This window comes from Trichosurus vulpecula, chromosome 1 (genome assembly GCF_011100635.1).
Source record: "Trichosurus vulpecula isolate mTriVul1 chromosome 1, mTriVul1.pri, whole genome shotgun sequence".
In the NCBI taxonomy this organism is placed as follows: Eukaryota; Metazoa; Chordata; class Mammalia; order Diprotodontia; family Phalangeridae; genus Trichosurus; species Trichosurus vulpecula.
In genome coordinates this window covers 114,906,828-114,931,215 of record NC_050573.1, presented here as the reverse complement: position 1 = coordinate 114,931,215, position 24,388 = coordinate 114,906,828, and the positions used below count along the sequence as shown (strand labels likewise).

The following is a 24,388-nucleotide window of genomic DNA, read 5'->3' as shown; positions in this document are numbered from 1 at the left end:
ATTGCTAGGTGGGTGGAGAGAATTAGATTTGTAAGAGAGGTGCTGTAAATGACGAGATTTGGCAACTGATTGGTCATATGAAATGAATGAGAATGAGATGTTGAAGATGATGATAATAGGTGATAATTGAATCCATCGATTTATGGGATGTTTAAGGGAGGACTAGTTCCACTGATGTCAGGGCTTGCTGAGTCTTTTTCGGGGTTGCTCATCCCCCTTTGGTGTCTATCTGACATTCAACTCTTACCTGTGGCTCCAAGAAACTTTAACATATGGAGTGGCCACAGGCTGGTAAATCATCTCAGCAGATTAGCTAAACCAGGTTGAGGCTGGGCCTCAAATCCATTGGTGAGTTAGGGGAGTGTCTACCCTAAGCACGTGAAGACTTCCCCACACAGAATGGGCAGATAAGAACAATCTGTTTCAATAGTCATGAGGGCAGGTGCTGTGGGAGCTTGGTCAGACATCAAAGATATCACAGTCATCCACAGCATTTCAGGTCATTGGCAGTCATCTTGACCTTTGTCTTGCCACTGGAATGTGATGACTCTGGAAGAGAGAGTGAGGCTGATGACTTTGTGCAACTCTGCCACTTAAATCCAATTCACACACAAGCCAAGATATCACTCCTTGATGCCATTGGTCCACTTTGAAAATGAAAGATGAATAACAACAACACCTGAATCTATGGGAATAGATTAGGTCATTGAGTTAGAGTGTAGAGAAAAAAAAAAGTGGGTCCAAGAGATAGATGCAATCAATCTACTAGTGGTAATATGACACATGCAAAAAATTGTCCTCCCTTTCCTTAAGACTTTCAAAATGCTACAAATACTGATAATACTCATTTTAAGACTGAGTGGAGTGGGTGTTGATGTGGAGGCTGTGCTCTTATAGACTTCACACCAATCTCAATGCAGTGTAGTGGGACTCGTGGCCTGCCCTAATGGAAAACTAGTTTGCTTCTGTTAAAATCTTTTGTGAACATAAAACCAACCCTCACGCAACGACCAGTGAAAACATGTGAGAGACTTAGTCAAAAAGTGTTTATTAAGTGCTTACTATGTGCCAGGCACTGTCCAAAGAAAGGCAAAAGACAGCCTCGCTCTTAAGGATCTCACAGTGTAATGGCGGAGACATTTGATGGTTGCATATGTTCTCTATCTCTTTCACACAACAGACACATAACTGATTACTTTTTCCTGATTTGCTCACAGCCCAGCACATCTTCCAGTTAAGAGCGCACATGTACCAGGCCAGGGGACTCATAGCTGCAGATAGCACCGGACTCTCTGACCCCTTTGCCAAAGTCACCTTCCTTTCACACTGCCAGACCACAAAGGTGAGTAGGAGGAACCGGCCTCTTTTCCCAGAAGGAAAATGGTTACGTGGCTGAATAATAATAATAATAATTGACATTTATATAGTGCTTTCATGTTGGCAAAGCATTTTACGTTTATGATCATATGCTCTTAGCAACAACCTGGGAAGATAAGTACCTTACAATACTATATGACTGCTACTTGTTTAATAATATTATTGTTATTTCCATTCATTCAATAAGTACTTACTAAGCACTTACCACTACTACGTACTAATCCATTCTAGGTACTATGGGGTGCACAAAATAGATAAAATATATCCGTATTTATCGTATTTTTATCGTATCTGTATCAGTTTGTTTTGACTGCTTTTCCTTCTTACAGTAAAAGGGCTCTATTGGGGGCCAAATGTTGGCATTAAGGAAACATTTTTTAAAGATATTTTTTCGTATTTATTTAGTATTTTATTTTTCCCCAGTCACATGTAAAAACAATTTTTAACATTTGTTTTTAAAACTTTGAGTTTCAAATTCTCTCTCTTCCTTCCTCCATACACCCCTTCATTGAGAAGGCAAGCAATTCGATACAGGTCATATATGTATAGTCATGCAAAACATATCCATAATAGTCATGTTGTTAAAAATAGACAAAAAAGTAAAAAAATAAAGAAAGTTAAAAAGAAGTATGCTTCAATCTGTATTCAGACACCATCAATTCTTTCTCTGAGGATGGATAGCATTTTTCATCATAAGTCCTTTAGAGTTTCTTGGATCATTGTATGGCTGAGAATAGCTAAGTCATTCACAACTGATCATCTTACAATATTACTGTTACTCTGTACACAGTACATTTCATTTTACATCAGCCCATGCAAGTCTTTCCAAGTTTTTCTGAGAGCATCTTGATCATCATTTCTTATAATAAAATAGTATTCCATCATAATCGCATACCACAACTTGTTAAGCCATTCCCCAATTGATGGACATCCCCTCATTTCTAATTCTTTTCCTCCAGAAAAGAGCTGCTATAAATATTTTTGTACATATAAGTCCTTTCTCTTTTTGTTTTTTATCTTTTTTGGTATATTGACCTAGTAGTGGTTATTGCTATATCAAAGGCTATGTATGCATGGTTTTATAGCCCTTTGGGCATAGTTCCAATTTGCTCTACAGAATGGTTGAATCAGTTCACAACTATACCAACAGTGCATTAATGTCTCATTTTTCCCACATCCCCTCCAACATTTGTCATTTACCTTTTCTATCCTATTAGACTATTAGTCAGCCAATCAATTAGCATTTTATTAATCACCTACAATGTGTTAGGTACCAGGGATACAGAGATAAAAATTAGCCAGTCTTTATGTTCAGAGAACTCACTTTATCAAGCAGCCTTTTGTTAAGAGAGATAATTTGCCTATCAGGCAGAGCTTGAACCAGACAACTTCTGAGATTATACGATTCTGGAAAATTCCCATGATGCCAAGTCATTGGTCAGAATTTACAGAGGTGATAGATTAACCTTTATGCCTGGAAGGAGACCATACAGCTGTACCTGAGAAGTGATTATATATGTCGTCACCACTATGCACCTAGTGGGCTGTCTGAGTTCCTATTTACGCAAAGGCAAAAGGCGCATCTCCCTTGTAGGGCACCAAACAAATGCTTGAATCCCCTTCTTGTCAATCCAACATTGTCTCAGGTTCAAAAGAACTCTGAACAGACCAGACTTGCCCGAGGGCAAGTATATAAGATTCACTGGTTCACAGGATTTTGAATTAGATGAGACCTTAGGAATTTATCTGGTTCAACCTCCTCTTTTACAGTTGAAGAAACCAAGGCCCAAAGCATTTAAGTGACTTGAGCTCATACAGTCCAGAGTCGGGATTTGAACCTAGGTTTTCAGATACTAAACCCAGTGTTCTTTCTACTACTCAGATCTTTGAATCCTCTTAGAAGTCCCCAGCATGTCCCAGACCAAACAGGAAACCTTAATCTGCTCCCAAATACAGTTGAAAACCAGGGTCATTGATTTAATCAACTAAACATTTGGACCGGATAGCTTCTGGAGGCCTGATGGATGATGGGGAGTTTTGCTATTTTTTGAAAATAAAAGAAGTTTTCTTCTATCAGCAGTAAGAATTCTACACAGGGAGCTTGTCACGTGAGTGAAGCTGTCTGATTCATCTCCCAGGCTTATTCATAGTACATATCCAACAAATATTGGTATAAATTGAATTGGATGGGGCTTCGTAGCCCAAAGTGCCTCAGAAGCTTGTGTAATAATTTCGGTGACTGAAAACACTACAGAGAAATAAATTACATTAATAAATTACATTGGAAGAGTGTCTATCTAGTGACCAGGGAAAGAGAACTTTACTTAAAAGCATGACATTCTCGATGGTATGAATCACTGATGTTAAGGTTTGGGGGAGGGGGTGCTGAGAGCAGGTAATCTTGCATTTCTCATAATATTTGAAAGAAAACCATTGAAGTTAGCTGTACTGGTTCCAATATCTGTCAAGAGAAGTTCAGGATCTTCTTGAAAAATTATGCTAAACCTCACTGTGTCTAAAGCATAAAATAGACTGAAACCAGAGAAGAAATGTGGTAAGTACAATATTTTTATGACTTGCGTAAAGAAAAACTATAAAAATGCCATCTCATGACTATAGTAAAAGTGATTCAAGACCCCAACTGGAGAAATCTTTGAGCTGAAAACCTTAAATTGGGGGTGCTCCTCGTTGGGTCTCTGGAGGCTCAGAAGTTTGGATAGTCAAGGGTCTGAGAGGTTAGGGTGTGGAAACAAGGATCCCCAAATTTAGCTGCAGCAGCCCTGAGTTTGTCTTTTGGAGCTCTCTGCTGAGAGCACAAGCAGAGAACAAGGGGGCTGTATAATGAAAACTGATGGGAAAGTGATTTGGGTTTTTTCTGCTGGAAGGCTTCTCTCCTCACCCCTTAGGTGAAGCATAGCATGTAAATGAAACCTCCTCTGTCTCAATTGGAGTCTAACACTCAAAGAATCTTAGTTTCTAGCACTTGGCAACTGGCATATTACCTAGTCCCAGCCAGATGATCCAGTGGATAGAGTTCGAAGTCATGAATTCTCCCTTAATGCTGTAGGCATGGAGCCAGGAAAACCCAAGATCAAATTCAGACTCAGGCACTTACTAGCTTTGGGACCTTGAGAAAGTCATCTAACCTCTATTTACCTCTATTTCCTCAACTGTAAAATCACAATAGCACCTACCTATTAGGGTTTTTGTGAGGGTCAAATGAGATAATATTTGTAAAGTGCTTAGCACAGTGCCTGGGACATAGTAGGTACTTAATAAATGCTTGTTTCCTTCCTCTCTTTCTTCTTCCCTCTCTCCCTCTCTCTTTTCTTCCCTCTTTCCTTCCTTTCTTCCTTCTTCGGAGAAGCAGCAAGTAAAGGAAGGTATGACAGTAGTTATTCTGAAAGAGATTTGGGGCTTTGCAAAGCTGATTACAAGTGCAATATTAGTCAATTTTATGGAATAGCAGTCAAAAAATAAAATAAAAAATATATAAACTCCAAACTAGGTGGCATTAAGAGGAATGTAGTTTCCAGAAATAAGGTAATAGTTGCACTCTACTCTGACCTGGTCAGACTACATCTGGTGTATTGTTTTCTAGGTACATCCCTATCCCCACTCCACTTCTCACTACCAGCCCTACTTCTAGATCCAGTGATGCCTGAAATTCTTAGTCATTCTTTTGGCTTAAGGTATCAGGGTAAATACTTTGGGAGGGCATCTCTTGGGAAGACCATGACGGAAAGTAGGAGAGGATGGGCAAGGATCAGTTAGCATGAAGAAACCAGGAGACTGGAGGGAAGAGGTGCCCCAAAGTTGGAAAGGGGCCCTGCTGAGGAATTTTGGGACAAGCCCTATCTCTAACTCTGTCATTAACCACTATTCAAGGCCTCTTTGATATTTACCTTATAAGAGATAGCATGCTTGATCTGGGAGTCAAGAGGCCTGGCTCCATTGTTCAATCCAAGAAATTATACTGTGACAAAGATCAAGCTCCTAAAAGAAAGTCCTTGGTCCTCATTCATCAGTCTGCCAATGGTTCAGCCACATGTCCCACGGGTAATATGAAGAGCCTGACTCCATATTGAAAAAAATACCTGCTAACCAATTTGAAAATGGAATGGGCTGCCTCAGTAAGTAGTTAGTTCTCCATCATGGAAAGTATCCAAGAAGAAGCAGGATGAAGATCTCCAGTGATGGAGAGCTCACTACTTCCTAAATCAAGACATTCCACTTTGGGACAGCATTAATTTTTAGGAAGGTATAATTTACTTTTCTGAAACTCCCACCCTGTGCTCCTGGTCCTGCTTACTAGGGCCAACTAGAACAAGCGTAACCCCTCTTCCTTATGACAGCCTTTAAAAACCTTGAAGCAAACCTATGCATTCTTTTTTATAATATACATATACATATATATATATAAAATCTTTTCCCCAAATGTGTTAAAACAATTTTTAAAATTTGTTATTTTTAACGTTTTGTGTTCCCAATTCTATTCTTCTGTCCTTTCCTCTCTCCTTACCTCTCCCTACCTTAGATGGTAAGTGTAATGTCAATTAAGTTGGGGCTTTCTTACTGTTTTAAAATGATTAATTAAGTGTCTTTGAGTCTTACTAGGTGCTAAGCCCCAGGCCCAAACCCCTATTAGGTGCTAAACCTATGTGAGTGTGAATTGGTAACTAAGGTGGGGCCCCAGGTAGGGCTAACTAAGGGATGCCTGATTAGATCTTTGCTCCTAAGTTTGCCCCAAACCCCTAATTACTAGGTACTAAGCCTATGTGGGTGTGAAGCTCCCAGGGTCCTAAGGGGAGGTGCTAACTCCAGAGCCAATCACAGGAGCCTAAGTTCTGGTCACTCAGATGACATTTGATGACGTCTGAAACTGTATAAAAAAAGGGAAGACCGAGCCATTTGCTTAGGGCTCTTACTCTTGGCTGAGTGCTGATGCAGAGACTCTGGGCAGCTGTAGCTAACAGCCCTCCAGCTCCTAACCCTGATGTTTGGACTTTATTAAACTCTAGTAACTATGAATTGGGGTTTGAATCAGACAAGGTCTGTCTGTCGATGTTTGTAATTTGTTTGTATTTTGCTCTGAAGTTCAGGGTGCTGGCTTTTTCCCCTGAAGTAAGTGAATGGTATTTGTATGCTGGATTAAAGTAAATTTGTTAACCCCTTAACACTGCTTTCCTTAGTAAAGCAGATCAAAAGACCCTATGCTGGCAGCATTCTTGTTGTTGGGCTTGTGTTGGTTTTTCACCCCCACAGCAGCTGCTAGCCGGATTGTTGAAACAAAATCAGATAAAGGTTATACATGTACAATCATGTGAAGCATGTCCACATTAGTCATTTTGTATAAGAAGACTCAAAGGAAAAAGAATAAAAGAAATAAAGTGAAAAATAGCATATTTCTGTCTGTATTCAAACAATATCAGTTCTTTCTCTGGAGGCAGACAGAAAGCTTCATCATTAGTCCTCTGGGATTGTCTTGGATCATTGTATTGCTGAGAATATCTAAGTCATTCACAATTCTTCATAATACAATATTGCTGTTACTGAGTATAATGTTCTCAGGTTCTGTTCACTTCACTTTGCATCAGTTCATATGAGTCTTTCCAAAAGCCTATGCATTCTTAAAAATTGCATCCATACAATAATGCTGTACGGCAAAACTCCTTGTTCTTTTTGTGGTGGCAAAGAATTAGACATTGAGGGGATGCCTATCAACTGGGGAATGGTTGAACAAGTTGTAGTATATGTATATAATGGAATACTATTGTTCTATAAGAAATGATGAGCAGGCAGATATCGGAAAAACCTGAAAAGACTTACATGAACTGATGCTGAGTGAAATGAGGAGAACCAGGAAAACACGGTACACAGTAACAGCAACATTGTGAGATGATCAACCATGATAGATTTAGCTCTTCTAAGCAATACAATGATCTAAGACAATTCCAAAAGACTCATGATGGAAAATGACATCTACATTCAAAGAAAGAACATGGAGTCTGAATGCAGATCTATTTTCTCTTTCTTGTTTTGTTTTGTTTTTCTTTCTCATGATTTTCCCTTTTGTTCTGATTCTTCTTTTATAACATGACTAATGTGGAAAAATGTTTAATATGATTGTACATGTATAACCTATATTAGATTGCATGCTATCTTGGTGAAGGGGGAGGAAGGGAGGGAGAAAAAAATTTGGAGCTCAAAATCTTATAAAAGTGAATGTTAAAACTATCTTGACATGTAATTGGAAAAAAAATAAGATACTATTAAGTGGAAAAATAAAATAAAACAAAATAAAAAGATAGAACTGCTTGTCCATGGCACCATAGATGGGATTGCTGCAGTAGTTGATCTCCAGCCATGTGTATCTGTGACTCTAATTCCCATTATATAGATGAATATACTGAGACTCAAGGTCCTACATATGTAAGACTTGAAATGACTCAAGGTCCTAGAGAATTGAGACTTGAACATCAGTCTCATGACTCCAAGTCCACATGTTGCTTGTTTGGGGTGAGGGGGTAGGGTGGTATTCTGGACTTTTGATTTTTGTTGTTGGAACTGAAACCTAATCAGTCATGTTCCCTTTGCCCTTCAGGTCATTTCCCAGACCCTGTCCCCCACCTGGAACCAGATGCTGCTGTTCAACAACATTGTGCTTCATGGGGACCAGAAGGAAGTGGCTGAATCTCCTCCTCTGGTCGTGGTGGAGCTCTATGACAGTGATGCTGTGGTAAGGACAGCATGAGCCCCACCTCTCCCTCCCCTCCTTCAGAGAGGGTGGACCGAGGGTGGGGAGTGGGGCACACAGATTCAGGAGTTTAGAACTGGAAGAAACCTCAGAGGCCATTGGGTCCGACCTTTTCATTTTAGATAATAATAACAACAATGATAGTAAAGCTAGCGATCATAACAACAGCTAACATTTATATAGTGCTTGCTATGTGCCAGGCACCACCCTAAGTGCTTTATTATTACCTCATTTGATTCTCATAACCACTCCTTCGATCCTCATAACCCTAGGAGGTGGGCGCCATTATTACTGTCACTTTATGGATGAAAAACTGAGGCCTAGAGAGGTGAAGTGACTTGCCCAAGGTCTCACACAGCTAGTGAATATGTGAGGCAGGATTTGAACTCAGATTATCCTCATTGAAGATCCTACACACTTTCAGTTTCACCAACCTGTGATAACAGCACCGAGGCAGTTTGTGGACACAGTCACATGACGAGTGAAGTTTTCTTTGTATTTTATTCTAACTCTCCAGTTGCTCAGAGCCACTATGGATATTCTTCTGCTTTAAGCAAGCTCATTATATGAAAATCCAAATTTACAAAACCTCATTAGGAAGAGGAAGGTACTTAGGGCAATGGATTAGAGCCCCAGACTAGGAGTCAGGCTACCTTGAGTTCTAATCCTGTGCCACACATGTATTAGTCATATGACTCCGGACAAGTCACTTACCCTCTCTCTGTAACATGGGGATAATAATAGCACCTATGTCCCAGGGTTGTTTGGAGGATCTAGTGAGATACCATACGTAAAAAGCTTTGCAAAATTTAAGGCTTTCTGTGTATACGTATATTATATATATATATATATATGCACATAATATGCATACACACATACATACATGCATATATACACATTTATATATATATATATACATATACATATATATGCTAGCCATTATTATAATCCTTGCTGTTAACCCTTCTATAGGAGTGTTTTTCCGTTTACAAAAGAACTCCCCTGAACATTCGTTAGCCTGAAGGCAATGAACTTCCTTACTCTAAGGACCCTTTCCCCTGGGTTCTCTTTACTGACATGAATTGCAATACTTTCCCTCCCTAACCATTAGACTTCTTAGGTGACAGGGAGGAAACTTCCCTTGGTAGAGGCCATTTTGGTGATGAACCTCTCAGACCAGAGCCTGGCTGGTTCTCAGACTGTAGGTCCCCAAGCAGGTCCTCTGGCTTGCCTTGCATTTAAAGCATTCCGCGCTTAGTTTGACTTTGTGTTCCATTGGCATCCTTCCATGAAATCACTAATCCACAAAAAAGCATCAGAGGATGACTTCAGTGGACAGACTTATTATTCATCCCATTGAGGTAACACAATGGCTGGAGTACGGAACTTGGAGTCAAGATGCTCTGAATTCAAATCTTACCACAGATACTTATGATCTGAGTGACCGGGATTGAGTCACATCATCGTTCAGTCTTAGTTCCTTCACCTATAAAGTGGGGATAATAATAGCACTTACTTCACAGGGATTTTTGTGAGGGTCGATTGAGATTATGTACGTAAAGCACTTTGCAAACCTTATAGAACTATATATATGATAGCTATTTTTTTTTTTGGCCAGGAATCCTGAGGGTCTTCCCTTCCCAGTTTGATTTTTTTTTTGAATTTTGATTAAAGTGGCCATCCCCTTGATTAACTTCTTAAAGAAACCTATTCACTGAATGGGCGTTACCTCACTCAAAGGGAGAACCTGAAAAGACCTTTAGCCTAAAAGGGCCAGAGTCAACCAGTGCATCCTGGGCCATCTCCAGTCATCCTGGTGAATATCAGGCCACTGGACCCAGATGGCTCTGGAGGAGAAAGTGATGCTGGTCACCTTGCACAGCCCTCCCTCACTCAGATCAAAGTCACCTGCAAGTCATGTCATCATTTCCCTGATGTCGTGGTCCTCATTGAAAGCGAAGGACAAGCACAATACAACTATTATTATTATGATCTTGGTTATTAATCAATAATAAGGATGATCAATAATAATCATGTCTCATTTATACAGTTCTATATAGATCTGTTACAAGTTACAAGACATTCTATATACACATGAGTCGGGTTGTATAACTGTTGTCCGCATTTTTATGGATAAGGAAACTAAAAATCACAGGAGAAATGGCTTGCATGAGGTCACATGGCTAGTAAGAGACAGCTGAGACTGCATGGCAAGTCTGTTGGCTTTAAGTCCAATGTTCTTCTCATCATACCATGTACGATTGGATTGACAAAAGTCCAGCTGATAGCATCTGAACTGGTCAAAAGAAGGAAGAATACTCACAGTTGAGCATGGAAATACATATCATTCAATAGGGAAATGTGGGAGCTAGGTGTCATAGTAGATAGAATACCAGGTCTGGAGTCAGGAAAACCTGAGTTCAAATCCAGCCTCAGACACTTGCTAGCTGTGTGACCTTGGACAAGTCATTTAACCCTGTTTTCCTCTATTTTCTCATCTACAAAATGAGCTGGAGAAGGAAATGGCAAACCACTCCAGTATCGTTGCCAAGAAAACCCCAAATGAGGTTACAAAGAGCAACCTCATTTTTTTATTGGGAACACAGGTTTTAACAGTATGCATCTTCGGTATACTTTAAGTTACAACTGAAATGACTGAATAACAATAATAGGGAAACAGGAAGGAAAGGGGAGAAAAGAGAAGGCAGAATTAGAGGGAGGGTAGATCAAAGGAAGAATTAATCTTAAAACAGACTCTAAGGATGTACAATAATGTTTGTAGCAGATCTTTCTGAGGTGGTAAAGATAAGGAATCTAAGGGGATATGGCTTTCCATGAATGTATCCACAGCGCAAAGTGAGGCATAAGAGTACTTTGCATAGATTTGCAGGCTGTCAGAGTTTGACAGGTGCTCACAGGTCACACAGTGAGACCTGTACCTGAAAAATAATCCTCTCTGCACTCTTCATCCATGTTACAAGAGCCTTGGGGGAGGAATCAGAGAACCTCCATTGGAATCCCATCTTCGCTGCTCATCCCACCTTGGACCAGTCACCACAACCTCTTTTGTTGTTATTGTTATTGTTGTTGGCATCGAGGTGAAGGTGACTCAGTGGAGGGAGCTTTGGTCCTGGAGTCAGGAAGAGCTGAGTTCAAATGTGGCCTCAGACACTTCCTAGCTGTGTGTCCCTGGGTAAATCTCTTAACACTATTTGCCTCACTTTCCTCATCTGTAAAATGAGCTGGAGAAAGAAATGGCAAGCAACTCCAGTAAATTTGCCAAGAAAACCACCTCCTGAAGTGTCTAGGTCACTTGCAAATAGCCTAGCTTTGCAGATAAAGTACCTTAGGCCCAGAAAGGTTAAGCAGCTTGTCTAAGGTAACACAGGGCATAAGTAAGCAGGTCTCTTGACTCCAAATCTAGCATTCTTTTCACTGCACCAAAGGTTGCTTTTCATTTTTTTTAAACTGCTGGTTGAAATTACTAAAGCTTTAAAAAGAAAACCAACCTATACATAATAGAGATCTGCAGTTTCATGAGTAAAATCTTCTTTTTCTGTTGTACTGTGTATGTACAAATGCCCATTTTATTTGGTGTTTGTTACGTTCCAAATAAAAACATTTTTAAACAAAAAAATTATAACAAAGGTTTTTATCTAATTGGATATTTCTCTATTTTGTCCATGATTGTATTTGACCTTCCTCTGCACAGATTGATTTCTTTCTTCTGAATTTTCCTTTTAGTTATAGCAAGCACTAAAACGACAAGTGAATATGCTGTGAATATGCAGCAAAGGTTTTAAATGTTCTTGGATCACCAGAGAGGCATTATAATTAATCTAACCTTTACAATTCGCTCTGTTTTTCCTAGCCAAGCCCATAAACAGCACATTAATCTCATCTCCTGTCTTGTAAAATAGATTTTCTCTGTACTCAATATGAAACCCAACACACTCTCCTGAAAGATATTTGAGGCCGAGCACTCTTAGGGTAGCTCAGTAGCTTTCTGGGAGATGATTTTTATTACTAAGCTAGAAGTTGTTATCATTTGTTATTGTTGTTGTAGGAATAAGACATAAGGCCTGGAAGAAAGGGCAATATGTTTATTTACTTCTTTTCATCAATTCAATAATGAAATTCTATAAACATCCATTAAGAGACTATTCTGTGTCTGGTGCTGTGCTAGGTTAGCATGAAGGATGTATAAATGAAAAATGACACAGTCTCTGACCTCAATGATCTAATAAGGGGATGAGCCATCTAGACAAATAAGAATGATAGAAGGTAAAATGTGAGAGGGGCAAAGGAAGCCCCAGGGAAAGGGCTATGAGAAATTTCAAGAGGGAGAGATTACTTTAACCTAAGGGGTCAGTGATGGTTCTATGAAGGAAGATGCATCTATGTCTGGCTGGGAAAGAAGAAAGAAAAAGAAAGAGAAATAAAGGAGGAAGGAAGGAAGGAAAGGAAGAAAAGGAAGGAAAGAAGAAAAGGGATTAAAAAAGAAAAGGGAAGGAAGGATGGAAGGAAGGAAGAAAAGGAATGAAGAAAGGGAAAGAGAATAAAGGATAAAGGAAGGAAGGAAAGGAAGGGAGGGAGGGAGGGAGAAAGAAAAGAGAGAGACAAAGGGAGGCAAGAAGAAATGAATGGAGGGAAGGGGAGATGAAGGGAGGGAAGGAGGAAAGCAGGAAGGAAGGAAAGGAATGAGGAAGAGAGGAAGGGAGGGTCTTAAATATATGGATATGGGCATGGAGGAAAGTTTATTTTAAACATTAGGCAGTGTAAACAAAGGTGCAGAGATAGAAGAGAGAAAGAAGAGAATAGGGATGATGTGTAATCCGAAGTGAATCAACTTAGAATACGCTAAGAAATCCTAGAATACAGCCTAATAATATAAATCTGGACAGGCCAAATGGAACCAGATTGTGCCAGTCATGAATTAAAGCATTATTTAATGAGCTTTACAGACTTATCAGAGCTACAGAGGAGTGGCACTGAGGAGCCACAAAAGGCTATTGAGTAGAAGGACATGAGTAGAGCAACACATTAATACTGGAGCTGAAATATGGGCTATTTAGTTGGTAAGGGTAGAATGGAAGTTAGAAAGAGGAGTCAGAAGGCTATTACAACATTCTTGACTGGATCTATAATGGCAGCTGTAACAATGGGAAGGAATGGTCCAATGGATGTGAGGGATATTGAAGAAGTAGAAATGACATAATTTCAATTTAATTCAATTCAAAGGTATTTTTTGACTTTACAACTTGCAGGATATGTGGGATGAGTGATTTACTCTAGGGGATCAGAAGGATTTGTGGAGAAGTACTCAAGAAGGTAATCTTTGTGAGAAAAATAGGTTGGTAATATAAGGAAAGAAGTCAGTAAAAGAAGGGAAGGTAGGTTGGGTATGGCTATTAAGGCGTTAATCTACTAACAAGAAGTGACAAGCAATTTTACCAGAGCAGTTCTTCTCCAGGGGAGCTTCTAGAAAGGTCTGACTTCTAGCAAGTCTGGAGAGCAGGGAGAACTTGACATGGCCTGCATCAAGTGTGTGATATTTGTACTCCTGCTGTGGCTAAGTGACTTCTATATATATTCCAAGTACGAAATAGCCTTCCTTCTAGTAGTACTTTGGTCTGGGAAGAGATAGGGACGGGATGGGTCTATAGAGGAATAGATTGCCATAGTTCAGTAATAATGGCAGAGTTGACCTGATCATGGTTCATGGTTCTAAAACTTGGGTTGGGGTGGGGAGAAGAGGGAGAGACACCTGGTAGCCAGGCAGTGGATGAAGTAAAACATGATGGGGCTTTACTAAAATAGTGACCTATAACAGGTGGTTACCAGAACAGCAGGGCATTAGGATGGCATTTCCTCTAGGGTGTTAAGATGGCACATGACCCCATCTTTTATGTTCTCTCATTTTTTGCTTCACTGACATTTTCAACTCCAGAAGTCTTTCCACTTTCCCCTGTATGAAACAGAGACTAGCTGCAAGAAAGGGGGCTCTCCTTAGTTACAACCCCAGTACCTTTGGGAGCATGTCTGTCTCCATTAGTCCTGAGCTCTTATCCCTCTAAGTAGGGATGACTTTGTGGATATACAGGGGTTTTCAAAAGAAACATTATTCATTGACAGTCAAAGGAAGAAGAGCTAAGTAATGACCGTTGGACACTATCTGTTGAAATGTATTTAAGCAGCTATTTGTTGATCTGAATATAATAATAATTGTCTTCCCAGTGCATGTTAGTGGATTAATCCAAGAAGTTCCCTGATCAACTTAATGAGGTCATAGTGAGATGAATTTTTATTCGGACCTTTGACTACATTCCTCTAAGGAGTATATGGGCCATGTCCATTGATAATTTTATTGGGACATTAAGAGCATTTGCTGGGTACTAGTGATGAATTAACTGACTTGGCTGTTGTGGCATAAACCTATTTATTTGTGCTGAGCATGTGAAAAAGGGAATCATTTTCAGAAATGTCTTTTTTGCTGTCTTTTGGTGAAATCCTAAGAGAGATGAACAGAGAAGAGAGCAGCAGAATTAAGAGCAGGCGTGTGCCTGTGATCCCGTGGCATGTAGCTGTAAAAACCCTGGGTATACAAACAACACCCCTCTGGAAACCTCTAATGATGAAGAAAACATTGCAGTTGTACATACTCTCACGCACTAAGCTTGCGAGTACAGTTCCTGGATCCCTGACTTCTAGGAACTGAGGTTTTAGCCCCCACATTGATTAGAGAAAAAAAAATCTAAAGAGCTGGCTTTTGGAGCTACCCCTGTGTTTAATCCTACCTACTAGAGCACGGAGCACTGGGCTTTCCTGTATCTAAGATGTGACAAAGAACCTACCAGATTTTACAAAATGGATGACTACAACCCATTTCTGGTGTTTCTCATAGGCACATATACTTTCAGAGCGGATTGCTAAAGATTTCAATCCCACATTTGCTCACACATTTAAATCAATCAATAAGCATTTATTAAATACCTATCGTTTGCCAAACACTGAACTAGAGGAAACAGAAACAAAAACGAAATAGTCTCCTCCTTCAAGGAGGGAGACAATGTATATGACATGAGCATCTGCAAAACAAGTATATGCAAGGTAGTTTTGTGAGAGAGCACTAGCAGCTGGAGGATCAGGGAATAGTTAAGCTTTGAAGAAAAAGAAGGATTCTGAGTGAAGGAGGTGAAGAAGGAATGCTTTACAAGGAGGCATGGGAGACATACTAAGAAAGGAAATGGAATGTTGTCAATAAACATTTATTAAGCACCTACTATGTGCCAGACATTGTGCTAAGCAAGGGGGACACAAAAAGAGGGTTTTACGGAGCTCACAATCTAACAGAATGGTTTGTATACAGAACAGGTTGGCTGGAAGATAGAATGAGTGAAGAGATCTAATTACTATTACTCAATAAACCCGGAAAGGTAGGCTGGGGTCACATTATAAAGGAATTTGAATGACAAATAGAGGAGATTATATTTTATTCTAGAAGCAACAGGGAGCTGCTGAAGCTTTTTACGTTGTGGGAACTGCATAGTTACATTCATGCTTAGTATATTACTTTGACAGCTATGTAGCAGATAAATTGGAGAGGGGAAGAGCATGGAGGAAGGGGCCTAATTTGGAAGTTATTGCAAAAGTGGAGGTGAGAGGGAATAAGTACCTGAGCTAAGATGGTGGCCACGTGAGTGGAGAGAAGAGGTTGGATGCAGCCAGAGGTCATGCTAGCTTGTTGGCTGCCATGTAGTATTGTAGGGACTCAGATTGAGCAGACACTCCACCAAACTCTCCTCATTTTTTCAGCTGAGGATTCTCAGAAGCCCCACTATGTTAGGATTCATGTATCTTTTAGTTCTCTAACTGGATACAAACAGGAGAGGGAAACCAGGAAAAAATTGCTCTGATGATGAGCCTTCCTCTGAAATATATGCTGGTCCCTTGAGATGGTCTATCTGCTCTTCAACTTCTGTGTATGTCCCTTGATGACAGGGCACTTCTCAGATCTCATATTCAATTTCCTTCTTTCCCCACAGAGCCAAAGCTGGCTCCCTAGTTACTAGATAAGATAGTGATTTCTGTTATAGTATATTTTGATACTGTGATGGCTCTTTGATATTATCAATCACTGATATATCCTCCAGTGAAATAGATTGCAGCCCATCCACTCCTTTTCATCCTGTGTGATTCTTATTCAGGTCTTCCACGAGGGATTCACCCAACATGGTGGAAGCCTTCTTTTAAATGTACTGACATTGTGTAGATACCAATGGAATATCTGGGCGTCTCTTACGCTCTCCCCATAGGCAGCCCACTCCTTTCTTTTTTCTTATTTTATTTTTCCCAACTATATGTAAAGACAATTTTAACAGTTTCTTTGTAAAATTTTGAGTTTCAAATTTTCTCCCTCCCTTCTTCACCTCTCCCCTCCCTAATACTGATGTAGGTTATGTATGTGCAATTATGTAAAACATATTTCCATAGTAGTCATGTTGTGAAAGAAGAAACAGACAAAAGAAAAAAAAATGAAAAAATAAAGAAAGTGAAAAACAGTATGCTTCTATCTGTAGTCAGACTCCACTAGTTCTTTCTGTGGATATGGACAACATTTTTCATCATGAGTCCTATCGAATTGACCTGGATCATTGTATTGCTGAGAATAGCTAAGTCATTCACAGTTTATCATTGTACAATATTGTTGTTAATGTGTGCAGTGTTCTCCAGGTTCTGCTCACTTCACTCTGTATCAGTTTATGTAAGTGTTCTCAGATTTGTCTGAAATCGTACTGCTCTTCATTTTTTATATCACAGTACTATTCCATTACAATCGTATACCACAACTTGTTCAGCCATTCCCCAAATGAGGGCCATCTTTTTTTCCAGTCATACATCTCTCTTTTACATCCATCTGTCCAATGGTAATGCATCACAACCTGATTTGTATTTATTCGATATTTACTCATCTATAAATATTTTCTATCCCCCTTGTAGAATGCAAATGCCTTGAGTATACAGACTTTCTGTTTTGTGTTTGTATCCTCAGTGCCTGAAACATAGTAGTTACACAATAAAAGCTGATTCATTAATTGGTTGATAAGTTTGTTAGAAGAAAAAGGCATCACCATCCTTCCAGTGTCCGAGGTTTATAACCTCAGTATTATCCTGGACTCCTTTTCACTTATGCCACATATACAGTCAGTTGTCAATGCCAGTTCTACCTTCACAAGTTCTCTTGCATCACACAGCTGCTACCTTAACTGGGGCCTTCGTTACTTCTCACCTAGATTATTGTAGCAGCCTCCTGATTGGACTTCCTCTCTCAAGTCCCTCCCCATCCAGTGCATTGTACACGTTGCTGCCAAAGTCATTTTCCTTAAATGCAGAGCTGAACATGGGACTCCCTTACTCAATAAACTCCACTAGCTTCCTATTACTTGTAGCATAAATTAAAAATTTCTCTCTTCAACTTTTAAGGCCTCATACAATCCATTTCTCATGTGTCTTCTCAGCATCACTGGACATTACTCCCTTGTCCCATACTCAGTGAACCAGCCAAACTGGCCTTCTCTGTTCCTCACACACGGCACTCCAATCCCCATCTTTATACCTTTGCACTGGTCCATCTCCCATCCCTAGAATGGACTCCATCTTTGCCTTTGCCTCAGAAGTACCCTTTTCCTTTAGAATCAAGCTCAAGTTCTATATTCTGCAGGAAACTTTTATTGGTCCTCCAACCAATAGTGTCCTTTTTCAGAAACCACCTTGCACTGAACTACTATGTATGTGTGTATGTATATAGGTATGGGTATATGTTTATATGTGTATATATACATAGTATATATGTATATATACATGGTAGTATATATATACATATACATATACACACATGCGTATACATACATATATGCATATGCATATATTTACATATATGTATATATACATGCGTATGTGTGTATATATGTGTATATATCTATATCTATATCTGTCTCTATATATACATATATACATACATGCACATATATATATAATATACATAAATATACATATATCTCCTGGCATATAGTACATAGTAGGTGCTTAGTACATACTTGATTGATTGAAAAACATCTAAAAATGAGAGAGATCTGAAAGTCTAATGGCTGCCTCAGGAGGTCAAGTGAATTGTCATTGGAGACCACACTGAAGGTTTCTAAGCAGAGGCTGAATGAATGGCAGAACCCAACCTGCAAATGGATGGGAATCCCTTCTACAGTACTCTTGCAGTGGTTACCCAGACTCCTCCTGAAGACCTCCAGTGACATTATTGGAGGGGGTTCCTGTTAAAGAAAAGGTTGGACTAGATAGATGATCTCTGAAGTGCCTTCCAACTCAGAGAGTCCATGGGCCTGGGACTTCATTGATATAGGGAAAGCCTGGATGATGAAATTCTCCCAACAAGTACAGGTGCCCCCCCTCCCCCGCTCTACACCTTGAAGTCAGTTGCCTAGAGCATCGAGATATTAAGTGATTCACCCAGGATCACACACCCAGTAAATATCAAAGGTTGGACTTGAACCTAAGTCATTCTGACTTCAAGGCCTGCCTCTGACACATACTGGCTTTATGTTCCTGGGCAAGTCACTTAAATCCCCAGAGTCCTAGGAAACTCTGCAAGACTATTATTTGCAGAGCAGGTGCTGATCAACTTTAGTGGAGGGAATATCCTCACAGAGAGTTCCCTGAATTGATGAAAGTTCTTTATCTACTTTGTCTTATAGCGATAATAGAAAGAGCATTAAATTCGGTATTAGAGGGCCAGCTAGGGAGTGCAGTCAGTAGAGCACTGGCCCTGGAGTCAGGAGGACCTGAGTTCAAATCCGGCTTCAGACACTTGACACACTTACTAGTTGTGTGACCTTGGGCAAGTCACTTAACCCCAATTTCCCTTCCTTCCCCCCTCTAAAAAAAGCAAAAAAAAATTACTATTAGAAGAAACTATAAAGAATTTTCTTGAGGTACCTAGGTGGCAAAGTGGATAGAGAGCTAAATTAGGAGTCAAGAAGTCCTGAGTTCAAATCTAGTCTCAGTGTGACCCTGGGCAAGTCACTTAATCTTGGTCTGCCTCAGGTTCCTCATCTGTAAAATGGGGATAAAATAGCACCCACTTCCCAGGGTTGTTCAGAGGATAAAGTGAGATAATATTTGTGAAGCAATGCATAAATACTAGCTATTATCTAAATATCAGCTATAATAGCGGTTGCTTTTATAATTAACCCATAACACTACTCATTTTCACCAAAACAATGTGGGTGGCATTACCCTGTCCCCCTCTACTCCCAACCCCTTCCATTTAAATCCCTGAAGAGCTTTCAGGTTTTTCCTCTTTAAAATTAAGGATTGAATATGTCTAAGTGAGAAGGCCGGGGCTCCATGGGGCTGGGATGGGGCTGTGTTTTGGGGGAGAGACTCTCCATTCTATCCTTCATTGCCAGTGGTGGGTCTGAGTTCAGCCCTCCGGCCCAGTGTGAGTTAACTGGTTCTCCAGGGCCTCATTCTCTCTCTTTGGGCCTGAGTTCACTTTGAGAGGAGAAAGAAATACACAGTTTTGCTTCTCTTTGGTTCTCTGTTTGTAGCAGGAGCCCAAATCCAGATTGTGTGTGTGTGTGTGTGTGTGTGTGTGTGTGTGTGTGTTTGTCTTTGTTTTTAAGAACCCTGTGTAGACGTCTCTGCATATTTGACTAAATCTGTGTTCCATCCAGGAGACGTATTTATGCTTTGTGACCACAGCCCCAAGCACTAAATTACGGACCACAATCTGATCATCCATTATAACTGTCATCCCCTGGTAGAATGCAAACTCCTTTAGGGCAGGGACTGTTTGATTTTTGTTTCTATATCCCCGGTGCCTTGCATAGTACCTCATACTTTTTTAGTCAGGGTTGAAGTGTAAGGAGTAGGCAGGGGTGAAGGTATAGAAAAGAAGGGAGAGAGATTTCAGTCCTATAGAGAACTTCAGGTGAAGAAATTCTCTCTACCTAATACAGATAGAACCAGTTGTCCTACAACTTCACATTCTGGAAAGTTTCCTGGGGCACTGACTGGGAGGTTAAATGATTCGCTTGGGGTCTCAGAGCTTATATGTGTCAGAAGTGGGACTGAACCACTTCCTTGTGATTTCAAGGCTGATTCCCTACTCACTATTACTTGCTGTGCTCTCTGGCACAAAGTGTACACACACCCACACCCACCCATCCACACACACACACACACACACACACACACACACGTGCACATGAATATAATTTGCTTAAAATGTTCCTGGACCTTTCTAGGGACAGTCCTTTGAGTTTTCCTTGGGCACCTGTGTTTATGAGCAATCACTGAATAAATTCCTGTTTCCTGAGTCTAGGGTGTGTTGAGAGAGATAGTGGAAGAAAAGCTGGCAGAAAGGGGAGAGGGGAGCCCCAGAAAATGTGGCCAATAGAAATGCAAATGCCATGGGCCTTAAAGATTATTTTCTAGATTGAGGATCAAGTTTAGAAGGAATTTAAAAGGACAGGATGGTCACCAAGCAGATGCCATTAATGTCAAAGAAAAATTGTTTTGTTTTCCCTAGGGGAAACCAGAATATTTGGGCTCTACTGTGGCTGCTCCCGTTGTGAAGCTTGTGGACCAGGAGTATGAACCACCCAGACTTTCCTATCACCCAATTTTTTGCGGTCATCTTGATGGAGGGGACCTCCTTGCAGTGTTTGAACTTTTGCAAGTAAGTGGTCAAATACAGTAACTCCTCTTAGGACAACACCAGATATCAGGGTACAACAGGTTACTGAATGTCACCGATCACTGGAGGCAATATCAGACAGTCTCAGTGACCCACTACAATGGTAAGAACGTTAGAAATAGAGTTCGGATATCTGAGTTCAAATTCTGGTTCCCAAACTTACTGGATATATAATGATGTGCAAATCACCGTTTCTTTTTTGAGTTTCACTTTCCTCGTCTGTAAAATGGGGACAATAGTACTTTTACTACATAACTCATAGGGTTGTTCTGAGAATGGTAACATAAGCATTCATCTTTATATAAATGTGTATGCATACTATCATATAATTTAGCAGAAAATTATTTTGTAAACATCATTGTGTTGTATAATACATTATGTATTAATATTTTATTGCACACATTATTAATATTTAATATGCATTTACAACATGTACACATTTATTTAGTGTATTAATGCCTAAAAAGAACTTCCATGAGAGTTATTAATATATGATAATACAATCACACCATTCCATAAAAAATCAAATAGAGAATGGACCTCCAATTTCAGTGGTATACAGAACTACCAGTTTCTTATATCAGTTCAGAGGTTAAATGACTTGCCCAAAGTTCAAAAGCCAGGATGTGTCAGGGGCAGGACTTAAATGCAAACCTTCTTGTCTCAGAGACATGCTGCCCATGATGCATAATACTTATCAGATGATGATAATTATCTCCTACACTTCAGTGGAGCCAGGATCTCATTGTCATAGGCACACTCTCCCTTGGGGCTGCCTTCTCCTGTGTGATTCTCATCCATATTCTTCCATGGATTCACCCACAAAAGATCCTTCTGAAATGCAGGGAGTCTTCCTCTAGATCTTCTCACATTCTGTGGGTAGCAAACTAACACTCAAGCTGTCCATAAGATAGCCCTGGTATCACTTTAAGACTGGCCCACATCCTTTTCTAACAATACACTTGCTAGGTGTTATCTGCCCCACTTTTTTTCTGGATAAGTCATTGTGGGAGGTAGAGGCTGTCACTTGCTAACGCCCACCATGAGTTTCTCCATTGCTATTTGGGCCATCCATAACTTGGATCCCATGGAAAATGTGAGGATCCAAAGTTTGCAATTATATAGCAACTCCAAGAGAACATTTATGTTGAAAATATGGGGTTTGTCCTAAGCAGGGGTGGGGAACCTGAGGCCTTGAGGCCACATGTGGCCTTCTAGGTTCTCAAGTGTCGCCCTCCCATTGAATCCAAATGTCACAGAACATAAAAGGGTTTGTTCTATAAAGCTTGGACTCAGTCAAAAGGCTGCACCTAGAAAGCCACATGTGTCCTCAAGGCTGCAGGTTCTTCACACCTTTTCTAAAGAGTCTCTTGAAATTGATAAAGCACAGGACAGCTTTCTAAGGAAGAGGCTGCATGGGGTGGCATAGCGGTGTCTAGTACACAGCCCATGTGTCCCAACACTCTTGAGGAGCAGAACCAGATGAAAAGGTAATTGAGAAATATTTAACAAAATAAATAAATAAAAATGCAATAAAACATAAATAGTATCAATATGTGATTTCCTAAGCCAATATATGACTGAACAGGGTTTAGTGGCCCTGTTTCTATTTGAATTTGATTCTGGCATGATGAATAGACTGTTCAACCTGAAGATACACAACATGGTATATATATGTATGTATATGTATATATGTATGTATATATATATGTATGTATGTGTACATACATATGAACATAACATGGGTGTATAGACACATACACATATCTCTATATATCATACACTCGTATGCAACAAATTCCCTCCTCCTTTGTCTTCTTAGAATGTGTCTTGACCATGACTCATCATGAACTTGTTACAGGGGATGATCTCCCACTAACCTATTTGAAAGGTTTGATTCTGTGACTTAGAAAAAAGTCTTCTTAGGCCAAAGACCCCTGGAGACTAGGGACCCTGTCTTCACACGTGATCTCAATGTCCAGTGTCTTTGTGACTATTCAATAGAATTATCTTTCAATTATCTATTACAAAATATGGACTCCCTGGTGCAGATCATCATAATTTCCAGATAAATTACCCAGGGGGTGTAAGACTTGCTTTGAGGTGTAGTGGAAAGAGTACCAGACTGGTAGGTAGGAAGGAAACAAGCATTTATTAAGCACCTACTATGTTCCAGTCATTGTGCTGAGCACTTTGTATATACTCTCTCATTTATCTTTACAACAATTCTGGGAGGTAGGTGCTATTATGATCCCTATTTTATAGTTGGGGAAACTAAGCAGACAAAAGTTAAGCGACTTGCTCAGGGTCTTACAGCTAGTATATTCTCGTGATGTCATTGGTCCTCTTTGAGAATGAAGGACAACACCAACAAATGCAACAACAGCCAGTAATGATCAGAGGTAGGAAAGGCTGAAGGCAAAAGGAAAAGGGGACAGTAGAAGATGAGCCAGATAGACGATGGCATGGGAATGACAAATGTGAGCTTGGACAGACTTGGAGAGATAGTGGAGGATAGAAGGGCCTGGAGTCCACAGGGTCACTAAGGGTTGGACACAACTGAATGACTGAATAACAACATGTACCAGTCTCTGTGTCAAATGCTTTACAAATATTATCTCATGTGATCCTCATGACAACCATGGGATATATGTGATCCCTATTTTATAGCTGGAGAAATTGAGGCAGACAGATGTTAAGTGACTTGTCCAGAGTCACACAGCTTCTAAGTGTCTGAGGCCGGAATATGAACTCGGATCTTCCTGACTCCAGGTATAGCGCTCCATCCACTGTCACTTCAACTAGCAACACCACTTGTTGGGTGATAGTGTAGGAATATAAGAATTGCTACAGCAGGATGGATCCATGCCCCATCGGCCAAGGATTCTGTCCTTTCCAGTGGCATCAGTGATCATGGTTGTTCTCTGTGTTGTCAATATCAAAAGGTTAGGGACTTACTTTCCAAAGAGCTCTAACATCCTTTGGTGACCCATTGTGGAATTCTCTTTCATGTATTTTTTCCTTTATTGAGCATATTTATATGAAGAAAGGTAAAACTAGCATATGCCAGTATTTAGGGAAAATCCCTGGTTAGGAAGAGGGGTTAGGGTGGTCCATAATAGAAATAAAGGATTTATCCCTCAAGATGAATTGGAGTCTAAAACCCAAACTAACTTCAGGGCTGAGATCCAATGGGCTGAGATGAATGGGTAAATAAATTACTAGTTGAAGCAAATCCGTGGGAATATAATAAAGATCAGAGTGTCAAGATAATAATGATGAAGATGATGATAACAACATCTATCTATAAAGCACTTTAAGGTTTGCAAAGTGTTTAACAAATATCACATTTTACCCTCACAACAATCCTGGGAGGTATGGGCTATCATTGTTCCCATTTTCTAGGTGAAACTGAGGCAGACACATGCTAAATGATATGCCCGGGGTCACTTAGCTAGTAAGGGTCTGATGCCGGATTTGAA

The 24,388-nt window shown here is 40.0% G+C and overlaps 1 protein-coding gene across 1 annotated transcript in view; it reads left to right on the top strand.

Moving 5' to 3' along the window:
• Window positions 1–24,388, top strand: part of FER1L6 (fer-1 like family member 6) — a 205,173-nt gene that overhangs the window by 88,850 nt on the left and 91,935 nt on the right. Inside the window, exons 19-21 of the mRNA XM_036739631.1 lie at window positions 1,218–1,342; window positions 7,982–8,116; window positions 20,739–20,888. Coding sequence (XP_036595526.1) covers window positions 1,218–1,342; window positions 7,982–8,116; window positions 20,739–20,888 — 410 coding nt within the window. The remainder of the gene's footprint in view (window positions 1–1,217; window positions 1,343–7,981; window positions 8,117–20,738; window positions 20,889–24,388) is intronic.